General features: G+C 39.0%; 1 protein-coding gene across 1 annotated transcript; it reads left to right on the top strand.

Annotated features, from left to right (window-relative positions):
- Positions 1-2419: 2419 nt before the first annotated feature.
- On the top strand, positions 2420-16380 carry LOC140241407 (uncharacterized). Its single transcript, XM_072321136.1, has 7 exons — positions 2420-2829; positions 3368-3845; positions 5356-5582; positions 6874-7036; positions 8039-8203; positions 13709-13841; positions 14727-16380. Exons 1-7 carry the CDS (start codon positions 2489-2491, stop codon positions 14945-14947), a joined length of 1728 nt encoding a protein of 575 aa, XP_072177237.1. The 5' UTR covers positions 2420-2488; the 3' UTR covers positions 14948-16380.
- The last annotated feature ends 382 nt before the right edge of the window (positions 16381-16762 follow it).

Below are 16762 nucleotides of genomic sequence, written 5' to 3'. Positions count from 1 at the left end.
CCAAAATTATGGAATAATCTCCCTTTGTTTGTAAGACAAGCAGTCACAATTAATGAGTTTAAGGCCAGGTTAAAAAGTCATCTCTTGAAGTAGTGTACATTCTGTTTGAATTTCTTGTATGCATGGCATTTTGTAATGCGCAGTATATAGAGTATATCATTATAGTATAGCTGCGCAACTGTAAATGTCCTTTTATTATTATTATTATTATTATTTAAGTTAACACTTCATAAATGTCTTGCTTGGGTTTTGTTTTTTGTAACAGCATAAACGTAGAGATAATAGTTACGGTCCCAAGCTTTGATTCGATTATTTATGTGAACTGAACTTATGCAATTCCACTCCGTACATGTTTAAATTGGAGTATCATAATCAAACAGACTGCTACCAGAGATTCCAATAAAGTCTTACCTATAGGTACAATAGAAAAGGGAGGTATAGACTTGTATAAGTTTCATGAACATAAGTTTAAGAAGTACATACCCGCTGCTGTAATAGACATCGAGTGATCATGCCCATTGCCTATACAAAGATTTCACTGAATTACAGTATTTCGAAAACGATGTAAAAGCAAAAAGAAAAGAAAAAGCATTGCTAAATCCAATCAACCCAATACTGTTATTTTGTGTGTGTGTTTGCGTATACGAGAATCAAATTAACACAAAAATGCGTCGGACTGTACCTAATTCATTTTAAGGAATGTGAAGTCCAAATATAGACGTGAATAGAGGAAATGCAGCAATAAGTAGGAAAATTGAACAATCCGTCAAAAAATTACTTATCAAGTTTAGGTGCAGCCATCGCGCTGGATGACAAGTCTACGCTACAAATTATTCGTGATGCCCGTACATTGTATACTAGTATGCAAGGATATAAATAAAGTTTACACAATATTTTCACTTCTCTGCATAATGAGAGAGCGTTTTAACTTACTTCTTTCATAAAGCAGTGGAATGATATAACCCTTTTATGTCAATACCAAGTCGAGGAAAATATGTGCATGCTTTTCATTAAAGAAATGAAATTTTGTGGAATTCTCATTCCGCTGTCTTCATATCGTTGTCCTGAAGTGACGTCACGAATTATCGTCTTCTCATCCCGAGACGGCTGCACCTAGACTTTCAAAATGTTAACTTTTCAACGGATTGTCGATTTTTTTAAGATCTTCGTTGATATTTATTCTACTGATATTCCTGCATTCACTCAATTTCCGTGTGTATAATTATCATGTAGGTTTCATTCGATTTAAGTCAACTTTAACATGACGTGAACATCGAAAATTGTACCACACATATACACGTTAGTCTTTTATTGGTCTGGATCATACCTATTATGATATCTCGGGGCGATGGGAATTGGGAACTAGGATGGCAGATGAAGTTAGCGATCTGTCATCGTATTGACGTTTATTTATCTCCAAGAGATATTGCCATCATTCTAAACAATATACCTTTCACTCGGCCCATGATAAATAGATACAATCTACATCTCAAAGGAAGTGTGACAAACACAAAATAAAAGAAAGAAAAAAAAAGGAAAAGAAAAGACAAGAGGGTTAAAAGTAGGACAGGACCTAGACTGGTAACACACCTCAAATTCAGTAAAGTTCATCACTGTCGCTCGGCAGAATGAGATCTCCGAACAAGCGTCTCACACACAATGCCTGTCTGTGGTCTTTTACGTTCTGTCCGTGTATGCTCACCTCTTTTTCCTGCTGTCGGAAGTCCTGTGGTTAGTATGGAAATGATAAGACTACAATGTCTAGTTCCTCTGAACTTATCATACGAAATGCAGAACGTTACCATCACACTCAAGATTCTGCGCTCGTTTTAGCAGACTAAGTTCACCTTGCGTGCTTCTAAAATTCTATAAAACATAAGCAAAGATTTTGTGAGCACACGTACAATAACTGCCCTCAACAAAAATTGTAGGAAATTATGCGGCATGATATTGTCGCAGGGTCAGAGGGGCCTAGTAATTCCAAAAAGTCCCAGAGTTCTAAAAACGTCGCATCGAATCACTCTCTGTTTTTCTCTTTTCGTATTCATGGTAGATAAACAAAGTGGAAGAGAGAGGGAGAGAGAGAGAGTGAAAAGGGAAGAGAAGAAAGAAAGGTAGATAGGAAAACATAGCAGCCTGTGTCGTCTACAAAAGAATATTGATCGCTCTATTACCATCACAACAGTTTTGCAGAGGCGTTCCTTGCCTTCTGTTCCACGGGATTAGCGGGATCAATAGTGGGTAATGATGTAATGGCACCAGGCAGGAACCAGCCAATGAGAACTGCGCTCTCGCTGGATACCGAACATCCCCGATTTATTTATAGCATATTAGCTCATCGAATCTTGGGCCAGGTTCACGCTGTGTATATTTATGCGGAGCCGTTTGACATAAACTGTCAGAGACAGGGACAGCAACCTGTTGAGGGAACCACCAAAAGTAACTTCTCAGCCTTTAAAAGAAAGAACAAAAAGCTTCCAAAGACAACATGGAATCTGCTAGGAGTATTTTTCGACGTGCTAGCAGGCGTTTAAGCCGCCGGTCAAGGCGCGGGGAGCGGAGAACTTCAGAAATGTCAGTCGAATCCATGGATTCCGTGGTGCCACCGCCAACGGCAACGGCCGAGGAGATCGCCGAAAAGCGCAGCATGACATCGAGCGAACGTGGAGAGTCTGTTTCGCAGGCCCTGTCGGGAGATGAGATGCTTGCAGCAGCTGCTAAATTGTCGGATGCTGATACCAACAGCTCGATTAGCACGGAGGACCTACCATCTCCCCAGCCCTCCGCTCCTGTCAGTGCCATTGAAGGCTTGCTGCAAAAGCAGCGCAGGTACGTGCGTTGTCAGTCTGAATCGGAATACTGTATTACTGGCAAGATATACCCTACAAATACCATGCCCTCATTGAAATTATTATCTTCACAGTCCTTTACATTATGTACCAAGTAACGCAATGATTGCCACATGTGGGCCTACCTTGTAAAAATAGAAATTTAGTCCCTTCCAATGTTTTTAAGTGTTTAAAAATGTTTTGTTATCACACCTGTTCTGTTGCCACTGATTACATCCTGCAGACACGTTACCATGGTAATGTAGACCCTTTTTTTTTAGAGTTTCTGGGAAATGACCATTGGATGCTGGAGTTATTTAGTCCTGGAGTATTATCCCAGTGCACTTCAGCTTTGCTGTTATATGTCATCCTTGTGTGCATTGATACATTTTCAGAGCAACGATGTGTAGACATCAAAAACAGAGTAAATCTGGACAGACTGATTATGTATGATGAAATTAGAGTAATGATCACGATTATATAAGTGCTCTCTAAAGATTTACTTGATTTGGATGTATCATTGTTCTTAATCCAAACAGGGAGTTAATGTGTGAGCTGCTGACTATACAGAACAGCCATCGCCCAGTGAGCAAGGGGGACCAGCGTCGCCGTCTCGAGCGCTTTCTGCGCCAGCACATCCATGGGGACGTATCTGACAGCATCAGTGTTGACTCCAACGATGGCAGCGAGTCATCGTCATCGTCGAGGCAGCGCCGGAATGGTGTGGTGACCATGGAACTGGAGGGGTTGTCTAGGCAACAGTCCGTGACACAGCGGCTCCAAAGCGACGGCTTCCGCCAGCGGCTGGAGAATATCATCCGCTCCACGATTGGCAGACAGGAGAGGGAGGTTGAGGCAGCCCTGAGACTGCGCACTGCTGGTCTCCCAGGCAACAGGAGGGTTCCACTGGCTGCTGAAGGCGGAGCGGTGGCTGACACAGCGAGTCAGGCCAGCGGAATATCTTCATTCTCCGACTCCAGTTCTCTTCACATCAGTGTGCTCCATGAGGGTGTTCCTGTAAGTTTCCCTGCTACAAATAAAGATATGTCCACCAACTTCACTGAAAAAAAAAAAGGGATATATGCTTCTAGGACTGATCCAAACCAATATAACAATTGTCCTAATGAAATCTTCCTTAATCACTAAATACAGTTTAGTCCAGCAAAACTATACCATCCACATGAAAGCCCAAGACTTCCCAGGATAGTTGTGCAGTTATTTATGCTAAAATAACTTTTTGTGAATTGGTAATCCAGATTTTCTTACGTTATCTTCAAGGATTGCATGTAGAGGGGGGAGGGTGATTTATCAGTTGTAATATGAGAGGGTTAGGAAATGGAAAACAATTTTAGGGGTTGCTTACTTGGGTGTGGCTTAAAATATCTTTTTTATTTTGTCATCTGTTCTGATCTTTGCATGCATTTTTCAAATTAATATTTGTTTTTATCATTCTTATTGTCAGCACAACATACACGATATGAAACAATATACATTCTAAATGGCTCTACTGTTAAATGCTATTGAAGCCTTGAAACAAGACTAGTTCAGTGCACAGTGGCTGATGACTAATCAGGCTAGACCTTGGGTATTGCACAACACAGCGCTGTGAACACAATATCGGCATAGGAGGAAACAAGGAATATACTGCCTCTATTTGCTCATGAAGTTCACTATGTAATCTTCTAAATGTCATTAATATCAGTAGGCTTGAGCAAAGATTATGATTATCAGTTGGAGGGGAAGGATAAACTCATCTGTTAGTGTGCAATGCATCATTGGTTGTACTTTGAACAAAAGGAAGTAGGTGTTGGATAGTGACTAAACACTACTCGGCTGATTATGAGGGTTCAGGAAAGGTGCTATCTGCCTGATGTCAGTGGGGCCCCAAAAGAGGTTGATGCTTTAGTTGCTATCACAAGTGTGTTCTGTGCTGTCCTTGCTGTAGTTGTGTCTACAATGATCCATAGCATAATTGATTATGCTTTATTATGCTCACAGTTTATCACCCAAAGGCATAGACACATGTCTATTCTAGCTGCCATGTAAGATTTATACAAATAAGAGGAGTTGGGGTAAAGTTTATTTTCAAAGCCATATTATACATTTGCATTATATTACTGAATGACATTGAATGTGTAGGACCTAATGGAAATGTGATGTAGGGGGTCTTTACCTTATTATGGTTTATAACAGTGGGAAGAGAAGGATTGTGACATCATTTTAAATAGCTCTTTCATAATAGCATGTAACCAAACAGATGTACATTCATGCTGTTTTTCATGAAAACTTCAAGCAAATGTTGTTAAGGAGAATGGTCAGTATATTTTGCATATACAAGCAAGTGAATATATGAATTATAGGTATAATGATATCAAGGAACATATATAACATATTTCATTTAGCCATTTTTTTAAATGTCTTATGCAATGACAAGTTCTACCCACACCACTTTGATAAGCACATGGTAACATTATAATGACTTCACAAGGTAGTTGTCTCATTCTGCATTTTTTTTCTTCTCATACAGGCTGCTCCACCACCCCCTCCTCCCCCTGGCCAGGGGATGGCTGCCCCCCGTGCCCCACACATTCCTCCTCCCCCACCCCCACAGCCGCCACAGCTGGCCCAGGGCCCCGCACGCTGGCACACGGCCCAGCAGCAACGACAGCAGCGGGTCCAGCACCACAACCAGTCGCAGCAGCAAAATGGTGGCCGGTGGCCATTACCTTCTGATCCTTGGTTGCTCCGTGGCAGGTATGGAAGAATTTGGAAAAATTGTAGAAGAGGGATTCTTACAGTTGTTTGGTTTTATTCCATCAAGGTAATTTTGATCCTTACTAATACTGATATTCAAGAGACATCAACCATTGCTTGGTCTAGTTTATTGTCAAAGACTGCTCAGAGTATTTCGTGTTGGATAATTTCTTCGATTGCAGAAGTCACAGTTCTTTCATTGTTGGCTCAATTTTTGACATGTCTCTTTATTTCAATATAGTTATGCACATGATAACTGTGCATGGATTATGATGTAAGAGCAGGGATATGTTTGTATCTTTTGTCAGCTGATGCACCACTTAAAGGCATAATTTACCATTTGCAGATGAAACAAAAACCCAGCATTAGTGCTTTAAAATAGTTCTAAAATGTGAGTAAGGGATAGAAACAACCACTGTAAAAATTTGAATTAGTAAAATCAATTTTAAGTATTGTTAAATATACCAAATGTGAACAATACTGCCCTACTTTGGCAAAAGGAAGCAAGTGACAAAAGTGACATTTCTCGTAAAAGGGCAAAATGTGTCTGTTATTTACACTGACGTCAATGGACTATCATGATATCTTATCTAACATATCTCTTAGTAGGATGAGTGTTTCTGCGTGAAATTTGGCCTGGAATAAGAGTTCATTATGTGAAATATGAAAACATCAATAACTCAAGTTCGGATGGTATGTCACTTGCTTCCTTTTGCCAAAGTAGGGCAGAATAGTTATAATAAGAATGCTTTCAGACTAAACCGTCTACAGTCAGAGAAAAATATAGATATCTCCTAATATTTTAGGCCTTATCGCGAAAATTTTAGATGAGATGTTTTGTGGTACAACAGACCTACACATATGCATTAAATGTCATATCTTGACAATTTTTTAATCATTGTTCCCAAAGGTAAACAGGACCTTTAATGATGTTGGATTCTTTTAAACTCGTGCAGTTGATAGAAAATTGCTTTCGTAACTCATGTTGCTAAGGTTTTTACTTTCGTGTGAACTATACCACTTGCTTAACTACTGCAGGATGCTACATCAGACTGTATTTGAAACAGTAAGGCTGTAAGTCTCAGTAAGTCTCATGAACAATTTTTAGCTGTGCCAGACATACATGCAAGCCTTCAAGTCTTTCTCGGTCAAAGGGTCTATTTGGCACCGTCAATACACAAACGATAATAGATCTCAGAATGTGTCCAAAATTCAAAGGGTTAAACAGCATTAATTCTTTGGTCAATCCTTTGATACTCAAGAGACAATTCTTCATCCTCTTACCACACAGCAGAGGCAACAATGCGCCAGCAACCGAGGCGACGCCACCGGCTGAGATACAGCAGGTGCAGCGAGAGGCGATCATCTCAGAGATCAGCGACCTCGTGCACCGACAGATTGTCCACGAAACCCTCGAGAGCGACTTCAGGGGACGGCTGGAGTTCCTCATGATGGTAAGAAGAATGGAGTCATTGCAACTCTGTTATCATGGCAGTATTGAATATTCAACCTCTCTGTTTTGTGTGGTTTGTTTGGGGGGTTTAGGGACGAGGTAGGAAGGAACAAACTTCATCATTTCTTACTCTAAGTAGTGTATGGTGGGTAGACTGCATTTACAAGATTTTAAGAAGTTCTTGATAAGTTGCTTAACTAAAAGCTGATTATTTTTCACATGTTGGAAATGTCACATTTTGTTTACAGTCATGGATTAAAGATAAGTTTTGAAGAGTATGTATTGTTGAAATATGTCCCTTTCTCTTGTGAAATATTTTTCTCCTCAAACAAGATTTTATAGAAATAGAGACGTGTGTGAGAGAGGGAGAGTTTTGTCAAATGTAGACTTATGTGGGGAAAGATAATTGGTGTGCTGGAAGAGACAGCATAGGAAAGAACAATGATTACCTTTTCAAGAAATAGTTGCTAATAGATCATAACTGAACAAGTGTTCATCATTGATAAAATTATATCAAAATGTAAGGTTTTAAAGTAATGGACACTTTTCACATCGATTTGATATTAGCAGAAATTTACAAGATTATACGTAGCATGTCAACTAGAGGTAATTTTTTCAATTAACATGAAGCATTCTTCAGTACATCTACTGTAAAACATGATATATTTGCGGCATGAAAATGTCACGAATTGGAGCCGACGGCCTTTCTCACATCATGAAATTTTCGTGATTTGCCACTGGCATCCAATGCATATTGTGTAGGTTTTTTGCGTGAATTTTAATTTCGCGAATTTTGCCGCACGAGAAATTCGCGAAAATAAAATGCACGCGAACGGTATTAAAAGATCTGCCAAAATGATTCCAGAATTTGTTTTCCCATCTTATCTCACTGTAGTCATCATGTTAACATCTCATTTACACAGAGATTTCCTTAAGTTGGAATGGGAGAGATGATGTGCATCTCTGATGGAAACATTTTGTTGTCCTCGTTCCTCTGTTACAGAACCGACTCAGCAACACGGATTCAAATGGTGCCGAGGTGATGAACTTTGTCAACTCCATTCAACAAAGTCGCCCGCATCGTCGCAACGACTTCTCCCACCTGGGCATCCGCGTTGCCAGGAGCGACCAACACGCTGAGGGAGGAGCTGTTGGTGGTGCAGCTTTCGTAAGTTATTCCCAAAAATGTCTCTTTACAATTCAATAGGGCTGTATTTCAAGAAGATTTGTTACGATTATTGCTGGTCACAATAGGGAGACATTGTGGTTCAGTCAATATTTCACTGACATTCTGTCCAGAGGTCGCTGGTTCAAGTCCCATAACATTGTATGCACTGTCCAAAGTCCTTGGCACAGAAAGGGGTAATGCATGTACCCCTCTCAAGACCACGACTTAACTATGCCATATTGAAATCTGATGCAGACTGGCTTCCAGTGGAAATATATATATATAAAAATGGTATCCTTAGTGGTATGCTTCCCCAAGAATAAGCAAGGCTCTAAAGTGAAAACAACTGGTTTTGGTACAGTGTGGAACTCATAAGAACCAGAGCAATAACGATGCAGGTAGGCTATATATGCATCCATGTAGCAATAAGATTCTGTTAGCAGTTAATCGTAACTACGGAGTATTATGCTATGCCATTCAGATGGTTTATTATGGGAACAATCCTGTCTTCAGCCAGCGATGTGGTCCAGCGCCCTCTATTGGCAGGAACACTCTCAAGCCCCCATTGCTGAGCACTTGCTTCTTTTTTTCTTCTTTTTTTTTTACACATTTAACACCTATGCCATGATCACTTGTTTGAACACGGATAACTAGATTATTTACTATATGTTTCAAAATATGTCCAATGCAGAAAAAGAAAAGGGGAAAGTGCCTTGTCAGCTGAATGCAATAGAAAACACAAGACCATTGTGATGTGGTGAAATTTGCAGCAGAAGTTTGTGATATGGAATGTTTTCAAGCACCAGTTCAGTGTACAACTAGTCTGGAATTGATTGATTGATATTTATTTTTTTAATCTGTTATCCTGTCGACACTGATTGAACTGATATCTGTATCATAGGTGAAAAATTACAGACCTTTATTAATACAAATATTACAACCACTAAAGCCATCGAGAGCTGTCTCAGACCTCATTCCAAAACTAGTTTTGCTCCCTAACAAAGTATGAAGAAGAGCGCCCCCTGTTGACATGCATAATGACAACCCATCACAGCACTTGAGAAAAGAGTACTGCATGTGGTATATACATGATATAACTATGTGTGTGATAGATATTCAAGTTTGGTGAAACCTGACCCTTACCAATGGTGTCCTCTGACCAAAAGGGCATCGGTCAATCAGAACAGACACGTCAGAGGTCAATTCCAAGATTGCGAGGAGGATTTTGCGATCCCCTCTTTGAACACATCCTTGCTTCCTCACTTCTCAATTACCAAGGGCTGTCCCTGCTTGGCTTGGGGAGGGGGGGGGGGGGGGGTGGGGGGTGGGGGTAGGAACCAGAAAACAACATACCAGTAGGTTTCTGAATAGGGTCAGGTCATCTATTATGGTCACTTCCCATTCCGGTCTCCACACCTTACTATGCCCCTATCTCTCTGGCTATATTTTCTGTAGTAATTTTTTTTTTCTTTTTCTCTTTCTCTATCTCTTATTTCTAGATGTCTCTTTATATTTTTACAGTATTATTTTACTCTCTTCCTCTTTTTCTTTTGGTTTGTTTGTTGTTGTTCTTTGAACTCTTTGCTGCATTAAGCAATTTGTTTTCTCTGAGACTTATGAACCAAAAATGATTGGAGGAGAAATTGCCTTTGATCAGCTTCAATTCTTTTTCTTTCTCTCTATTTTCTGTTGAATCAACTTAACCTGTTGAGAACGGGCTAATTTTGCTACAACATGCATTTCCCATAGACTCTTGCTCGAGTTCACTTGGTACTCGTCTTCTGACTTCAACAGGTTAATTGAAACTTTCGGTGATCTCAGCTCTGCAATGAGTAAAGGTTGCAGCTTTGCATAGGCAATAGGCTACCTATGCTGATGTGGAATATCACACATATACAAAATCTGTGCATTCAAAGCATAACTGACCTTGTGGGGGTCTGTAGTATCCTGGTAGAGTGCCCACCACATGCACGACAAAGCAAACATGCAAGTCTTTGTGTAACTAGCGCTTGGCGTTTGCAGGCAGGCACATATAGACACAGGATGTAAGGTTTAAAAACTATGCCACATGGACAGTTTAGCAACAGGAAAGAAGGACTGTTATTGTAGGGACCTTTTTTTTTTCTTTGACCCACCACATTAAGAGAGTTTTGATTTGGAGACAGTGTATTTGAAATATTGACTGAACAACTGTTGCATCGACCAGCCTACTAATTCTTTCATGTTTGTCTTGTCTGTTTTTCTTTCTCTCCTTCTCATTCTTTGTTTTGCTTTCCTTTCTTCCTTTGTTTTCTTTGACCATTCCCTTGGCTCTATCTGTCTTTGTTTTTCCAAATGGCATGTCTTCACACATTCCTCTTTTATGCATTGTGTGTGTGTGTGTGTGTGTGTGCATATAATCATTATATATACATATATATATATATATATATATATATATATATACATATATATATATATATATATATATATATATATATATCTTTCTATGTCTCTCTGTGGCTGTGTCACTTATCTGTGTAGCATTCTGCTGTTCAGCTCTTCATATTTTTTCTGCTCCCTCCCTCCTTTCCTTTCTCTCTTTCTCCGTCATTGTTCATCTCTCATTCCTTCTCCTTTCTCGATCTCTGATCTACTTTTTTTTTTTTACTCTTCGACCCGTCTGTGTGCAGTTTTCTCTTTGCTCATCTTTTTATCTTTACTTCTTTTACTCTCTGTCTAGCCCATCTTTTTATCTTTACTTCTTTTACTCTCTGTCTAGCCCATCTTTTTATCTTTACTTCTTTTACTCTCTGTCTAGCCCATCTTTTTATATTACTTCTTTTACTCTCTGTCTAGCCCATCTTTTTATATTACTTCTTTTACTCTCTGTCTAGCCCATCTTAATCAATCTTTAATGATTCTACATTTTTACACTTCTTAGTCAATTATATCCTCTATCTATTCTCTCTCTCACTCTCTCTCTCTACCCCCCCCCCCTGTCTGTCTGTCTGTCTGTCTGTCTGTCTCTGTCTGTCTGTTTGTCTCCATGTCATTATATCTCACTGATCTTCAACTGAACTGTGTACTGTGGCACAACTTTTTTAGCCAGGTCAAGGTTTCGGCCTTAACCACAGCCTGTTGCACTTTCTTGACCAAGCAGACCTTATGCTGGCCCAGAACACCAGAAGTCATTTCATTTCACTTTTTTTTTTTTTGGTTTTTGGTGGTAAATTCTCCTTCCCCACCCTCCCATTCCTCCCCCCCCCCGCAACATACACACACACACACACACACACACACACACACACACACACACACATACATACAAGCACACCCATTCACAGAGCTAACCATTGCCTGTATAGGTTTTGGCCATGGGTGGATGTACTGTATAAATATTTTCTATCACGCGTTCAAAGATCAGACCCTAACAGTGATCATGTCCTGTAGGCTAGAGAAGATTTTATTGTTGGGAACACAAGTTCACTGTGTCACTACTATGCCATTATGCTCACCAGAGTTGAAAGTGAGGTAGTGAATGATATATGCAGAATTATTACATTTTTGTGGTTGGGGTAGTTCAAAAGGATCTGTGATATGTCTGGAGCGAAAAAAAATGATTCTGAGTAATCTGAAATAGAGTACTTCTCCAATGTGCATTGCTTAAGATTTAATTATATAGTGTTTGCATCTTAGCAGCAGTGATACTTCTGTGTTTATAACAGCTTTAAATGTGGAATGGTGGCATATGGTATCTATGTTTGGATATTAGCATACATGTACTAGATATATCAATCCAGTCGTTAAAAAAAAAGAGATATTTGGCTATGTTTCTTAATTTGGGAGTATTTGGTAAAAATAATGGCAGGCAGCCTTCTGATAACACTATAATGGTATGCAGCAACTCAGGCATTCTTGAGTACATGAAACTTATAAGCATTTTTATGTTTCAATTTTTGAGTCATTTTAAACCATTAAAGACGAGTCCTGAGCATTCTCGGGCAGGCGTCTATGGAAAATGTGTGTTCTAGCAATATCAACTCGTCATCAGTGGGTTAACATGACTCATGATCCATGAGAAAAAAACCAATGTCTCTCTCGTAAGTTGAAAAGAGGCTGATTAAGCCATAGGACACTTCCTTTCAATTGAGTGACTCCCAAAAGCTTTAAAAGTCACCCGCAACATTAACTTTAACTTATTACATTTACCCTATCCTTGGTAGAATGGTGCAGATAGTTCTATGGTGAAACTTAAAATTGAATATTGAATACAAAATTATGACACTTGGATCAACAACCTCCTTTTGCGTACACACATCTCACTTTATATCAATTTTGTTTATTTCTTGTGTGCTATCGGAAAAAAAAAATAGATATGCTAAAAACAAATCACACACTCATTTTGGTAAGTGGGCTAAGCATGTATCTGATCATCAAACTTGGTAAGACCTTTTGAACAAAGAGAATGAAAGAAGGGTGCTGGATTTGTAAAGTTGGAATTTCCCTGAGTCCATTGGCCTCAAATCTGTAATCCATGCAGGGTGAGAGTAAATTGATTTTTCTTCGAGGCATTGTCAAAAGTTACAAAAAGATACATTGGGAGGTAGAACGCCCTTTCCCCATCAATCTGTGACCTAGTTCACCCCAGGGGGCTGCTTGTCATGTTTTCAAAATTTGCTTGAAAAATAGAAAAAAGAGAAATATTACTGCTCTCTTCCTGGCCAGCATAATCCTAGAATAATTGGGACAACCCAATTTTTGCATTTTCGTAGAAGTAATAATCTTGAACTAGTTTTACACATTCACTCTAATCAGCCTCTTTTAGATGTGTCATGAAAATTTTGTCTCACATTTCAGATTTATTTCCATGTTTAACCCACTATACTAAGTTAAACCCTCATGAATATTCATTTCTTGTCATGTGTGTATGTGTTCACCAGATATAATCAAAGCTTCTCCGCAGCTCCTCAAAGTCATTAATATGCAGTCAATTAGCCTCGTTTAAATTTACTTTCCTCTTTAAAAGTTTTTTTTTTTTAGAAGACTTCTTTTTACAATTTTCAATGTCATGATTATGATAAGACTTCTTAGGACAATTTTTGATGACATGCAAATTATTTCTTTCACAGCACACCTGTACATCTTCATCATTTTCTTTTCTCTCTTTTTTTAGAAAATGTTAAATTATATCAAATCTCAACAAATCATGTCAAATCAATGCAAATTTTGCCCTATCATGCGGAGCTTTTGAAAATTAGGTCAAATCAGTTCAAATCATATCCGTCAATGTCGGGTAATACAAATTTACATAAAATCTGATCAATTCGTGAAATCATGTCACATTAAGGCAAACAGATTTTGCACGTCTAGTAAAGTTAATTTTCATCCGTTCTAATTACATGGTATCAAAGTATGTGATATTCATCAGACTGTATGATGTGTCAATTCATGTGATTTTGTGTCAAATCAGCCCATTTTTTTGATAGTCAAATCTCTCCGATGTTTTGTATCCATCCCATATAGATGAGTGAGATGGAGAGCCTGCGGTCACGCATGGACGAGCTCCACGAAATGGTGCGCATGAGCATGGAGATGCAGCTCGACCTCCAGAGGGCGATCCGACAGGAAGTGGCTGCCGCTCTCCACCAGCAAAATGGTGAGTCTTGGATTCAGGTCTCATTCTGTGGAATCATATTCGCGAGATTTCAACAGTAGTATGATACAGATAAAAGCAAGGAAGTACTGTAAGACTAAAAACATTCAAGGCATGAAACTTTTGGAAATTGGAGCTGACAGCCTTTTTCACAGCATAAACTAAACTTTCATAAATCGCCTCAGCATCCAAGCCATTGTGTAAAAAAAACAAACAAACAAACAAACAAACTTTCACATGCATTGTACTTTCATGAATCTTGGTTCTTCAGGAAATTCGTCAAAGTTTCATGCATGTGAAAATTTTTGATTTAACAGTAGCTTGTGGATGGAGCAGAGCAGCATAAATGTATAATGTGTCTGGATGTTGTACGGCAGGTGTAAGATCCTACAGAGGAGCGGGTACATTGGTAGTAAGTGACAATGATTATCATGTATGACTCAGCAGATGGCTCTCATCTAAAATCAGTTTGATGGTATGCTTACAGCTTACAGCTCACAGCTTATTACATTCTGCCACCAACCAGTAATAGGTCATTGGATTGTATTTTGTAACCCCTGCCAGCAGTGCAGAGTTCGCAGCAACACGAAATGCATGCAAACACAATATGTGATATGATTCATACTTCTGTAGACCCTCGTTTGATGTATAGAAACATGAGTGGGTTCTAAGAATAACAACCTGGTGATTGAGACGGTGACTCCAAATCTTCATCGTTTGATGCATCAACACACATTCGGATGGTAGCATGCACTGGACAGGTTTTATCTGGTTTCTTTTTATCAAGTGGGTCACCAACATCTCAAATTTCATTAGCAATCCATTGACACGTTTAGACCTGCTACTTCATGCTGCTCACATCTCTTTCCCTATCTCTTCTGCCTCCAGGCACCACACCCACCCCTGCATCCATGGCGACGCATCCTGCTTCCGAGGGCAACTGTATCATCTGTCTGGACAAGGAGGTGGACGCCGTGCTCTACCAGTGCGGCCACATGTGTGTCTGCCTGACCTGCGGCCTGAGGCTGTCCACCATGGGTTCCCACTGCCCCATGTGCAGGGCGCCCATCCGTGATGTCATCCGCGCCTACCGCTGCCAGCGCGAATGAATTTCTCATCGCTTCCACTCTCTCCCCTCGCCCATCGAGACATTGGGTTCCACTGTTCCTCTCCTCTCTTTGTTAGCATGCAAATCAGTGCGTGGGAAGTCTCATCGTGGCCACCACCATGTCTAATGCATGCTAATGAGCCCATGAAGGATATGTTCTGAGAGGCGGTTTGACAATCTCATCGAGTATTCTCATTTTTTTTTTTACACTTTTGGTAAACCAGGGAGGTGAGAGGATACCTCACCTCCCTGAGTAAACACATCTGATCACTGTAACTTGCATAGAACAACAGTCATAATGCCAGTAAGATGTCATTAATGGAACTACAGAATGTAGCCAAAAGAGAGACGAAAATGCATAAAATGGACATGCAAGGGCATAACAATTTCATCCATGTTTACACTCTTTGTGCTATGCACTATGAGAGGTGGTTTGGCAATCTCATAAAGTATGCTCATTTTTTTTATTACTTTTGGTAAACACATTTTAGCAGTCACTGTAACTTGCAAAGAACAAGTCATAATGCCAGTGAGATGCCATTAATGCAACTACAGAATGTAGCCAAAGAAGAGACAAAAATGCATAAAATGGACACGCAAGTGCATAATAATTTCATCCATGTTTACACTATTTGTGCTATGAACAGATACCGACCAGATCAGTTTTGTCTTTAACCAAGCTTAAGTGCAGATAGAAGGTAATACATTAAAAAAAATGTATCATGTTGCAGCATCAAGAGTTTACTTTTCAAAGAAAATTAATATCATATATTTCACTTTGCTTGCATGATGTACATGTTTATGACACGTATCCCTTTTATAGAAAATTGCTCCTAGCAATGCACTTATCTGACAAATATTAAATAGAATATTTGAAAAAACATGGTTTTGAAAAGATATTTTCGTAACTTTAAAGTTTCTTTTTTTTTCATTGGACTTCAGTTTGTTGTTTTTTAACCTTTTATTTCACAAGCTGTTAGCTTAATGTACTTTGACTATAATGTCGTAATGTGATTATATATGTGAGATTTTAATCTCTCCATGTGCCTATTATATTTATGATATATCTTCCTGTGCACTATTAACACACCAAAGTGAACCAATGATATGGATTGATGCCTTGCACACCCATGACATAGCAATAACAAAATAACACCTTTGAAAATCTGACATTACACGTGAAATAACTGGTGTCTGTTCAGACAACTTGTAACGTAAGTGATATTTCTATTTCTGTTTACCATCAAATGTCTGAATATATACAGTTTTGTACTGATTAGTTTGTATTGATTGTATTCTTCTGTCAGGTAATCTCTTATATATGTGTTAATTTACAGTATGAATACCTGTCTCCTAAATTTTCTGTTCACACTGCCTGTTTATTCATTGAAGATATCAATTTTGTCAAAAGATATCTCAGAGAAAATGTAGAATTGTGGCATTAAAACTTGTGCAATTATATCAAATATACTTCCATGTATTCTATGTTTCTCTCATTTCAGTGCCTTTGTCATGCAAATATATGTAGTAAGATACATTGTATATCAAATATGATGCTATCATAAAGACATTGTTAGCATTTGCATTTCTGTTAGTGAGAGGAGCAACAGGTAATTGTATTTATGTGTTTTTGTTTGTTTGTGTGTGTGTGTGTATTTGTTTTGAGTTTGCTTGGTTTTTGTTTTTGGTTTGTTTGTTTTTGGTTGTTGGTTTTATTTTTTTTTGGGGGGGGGGTGGAGGGCAGGGCAATATTTCACCTTATCGGGTAATCAGGTTCTTTGTGTTGTGTGTTGCAGGTTGTGCAAAAAAACAAACA

This window comes from Diadema setosum, chromosome 18 (genome assembly GCF_964275005.1).
Source record: "Diadema setosum chromosome 18, eeDiaSeto1, whole genome shotgun sequence".
NCBI lineage: Eukaryota > Metazoa > Echinodermata > Echinoidea > Diadematoida > Diadematidae > Diadema > Diadema setosum.
This window is presented reverse-complemented; position numbering and strand designations above follow the sequence as displayed.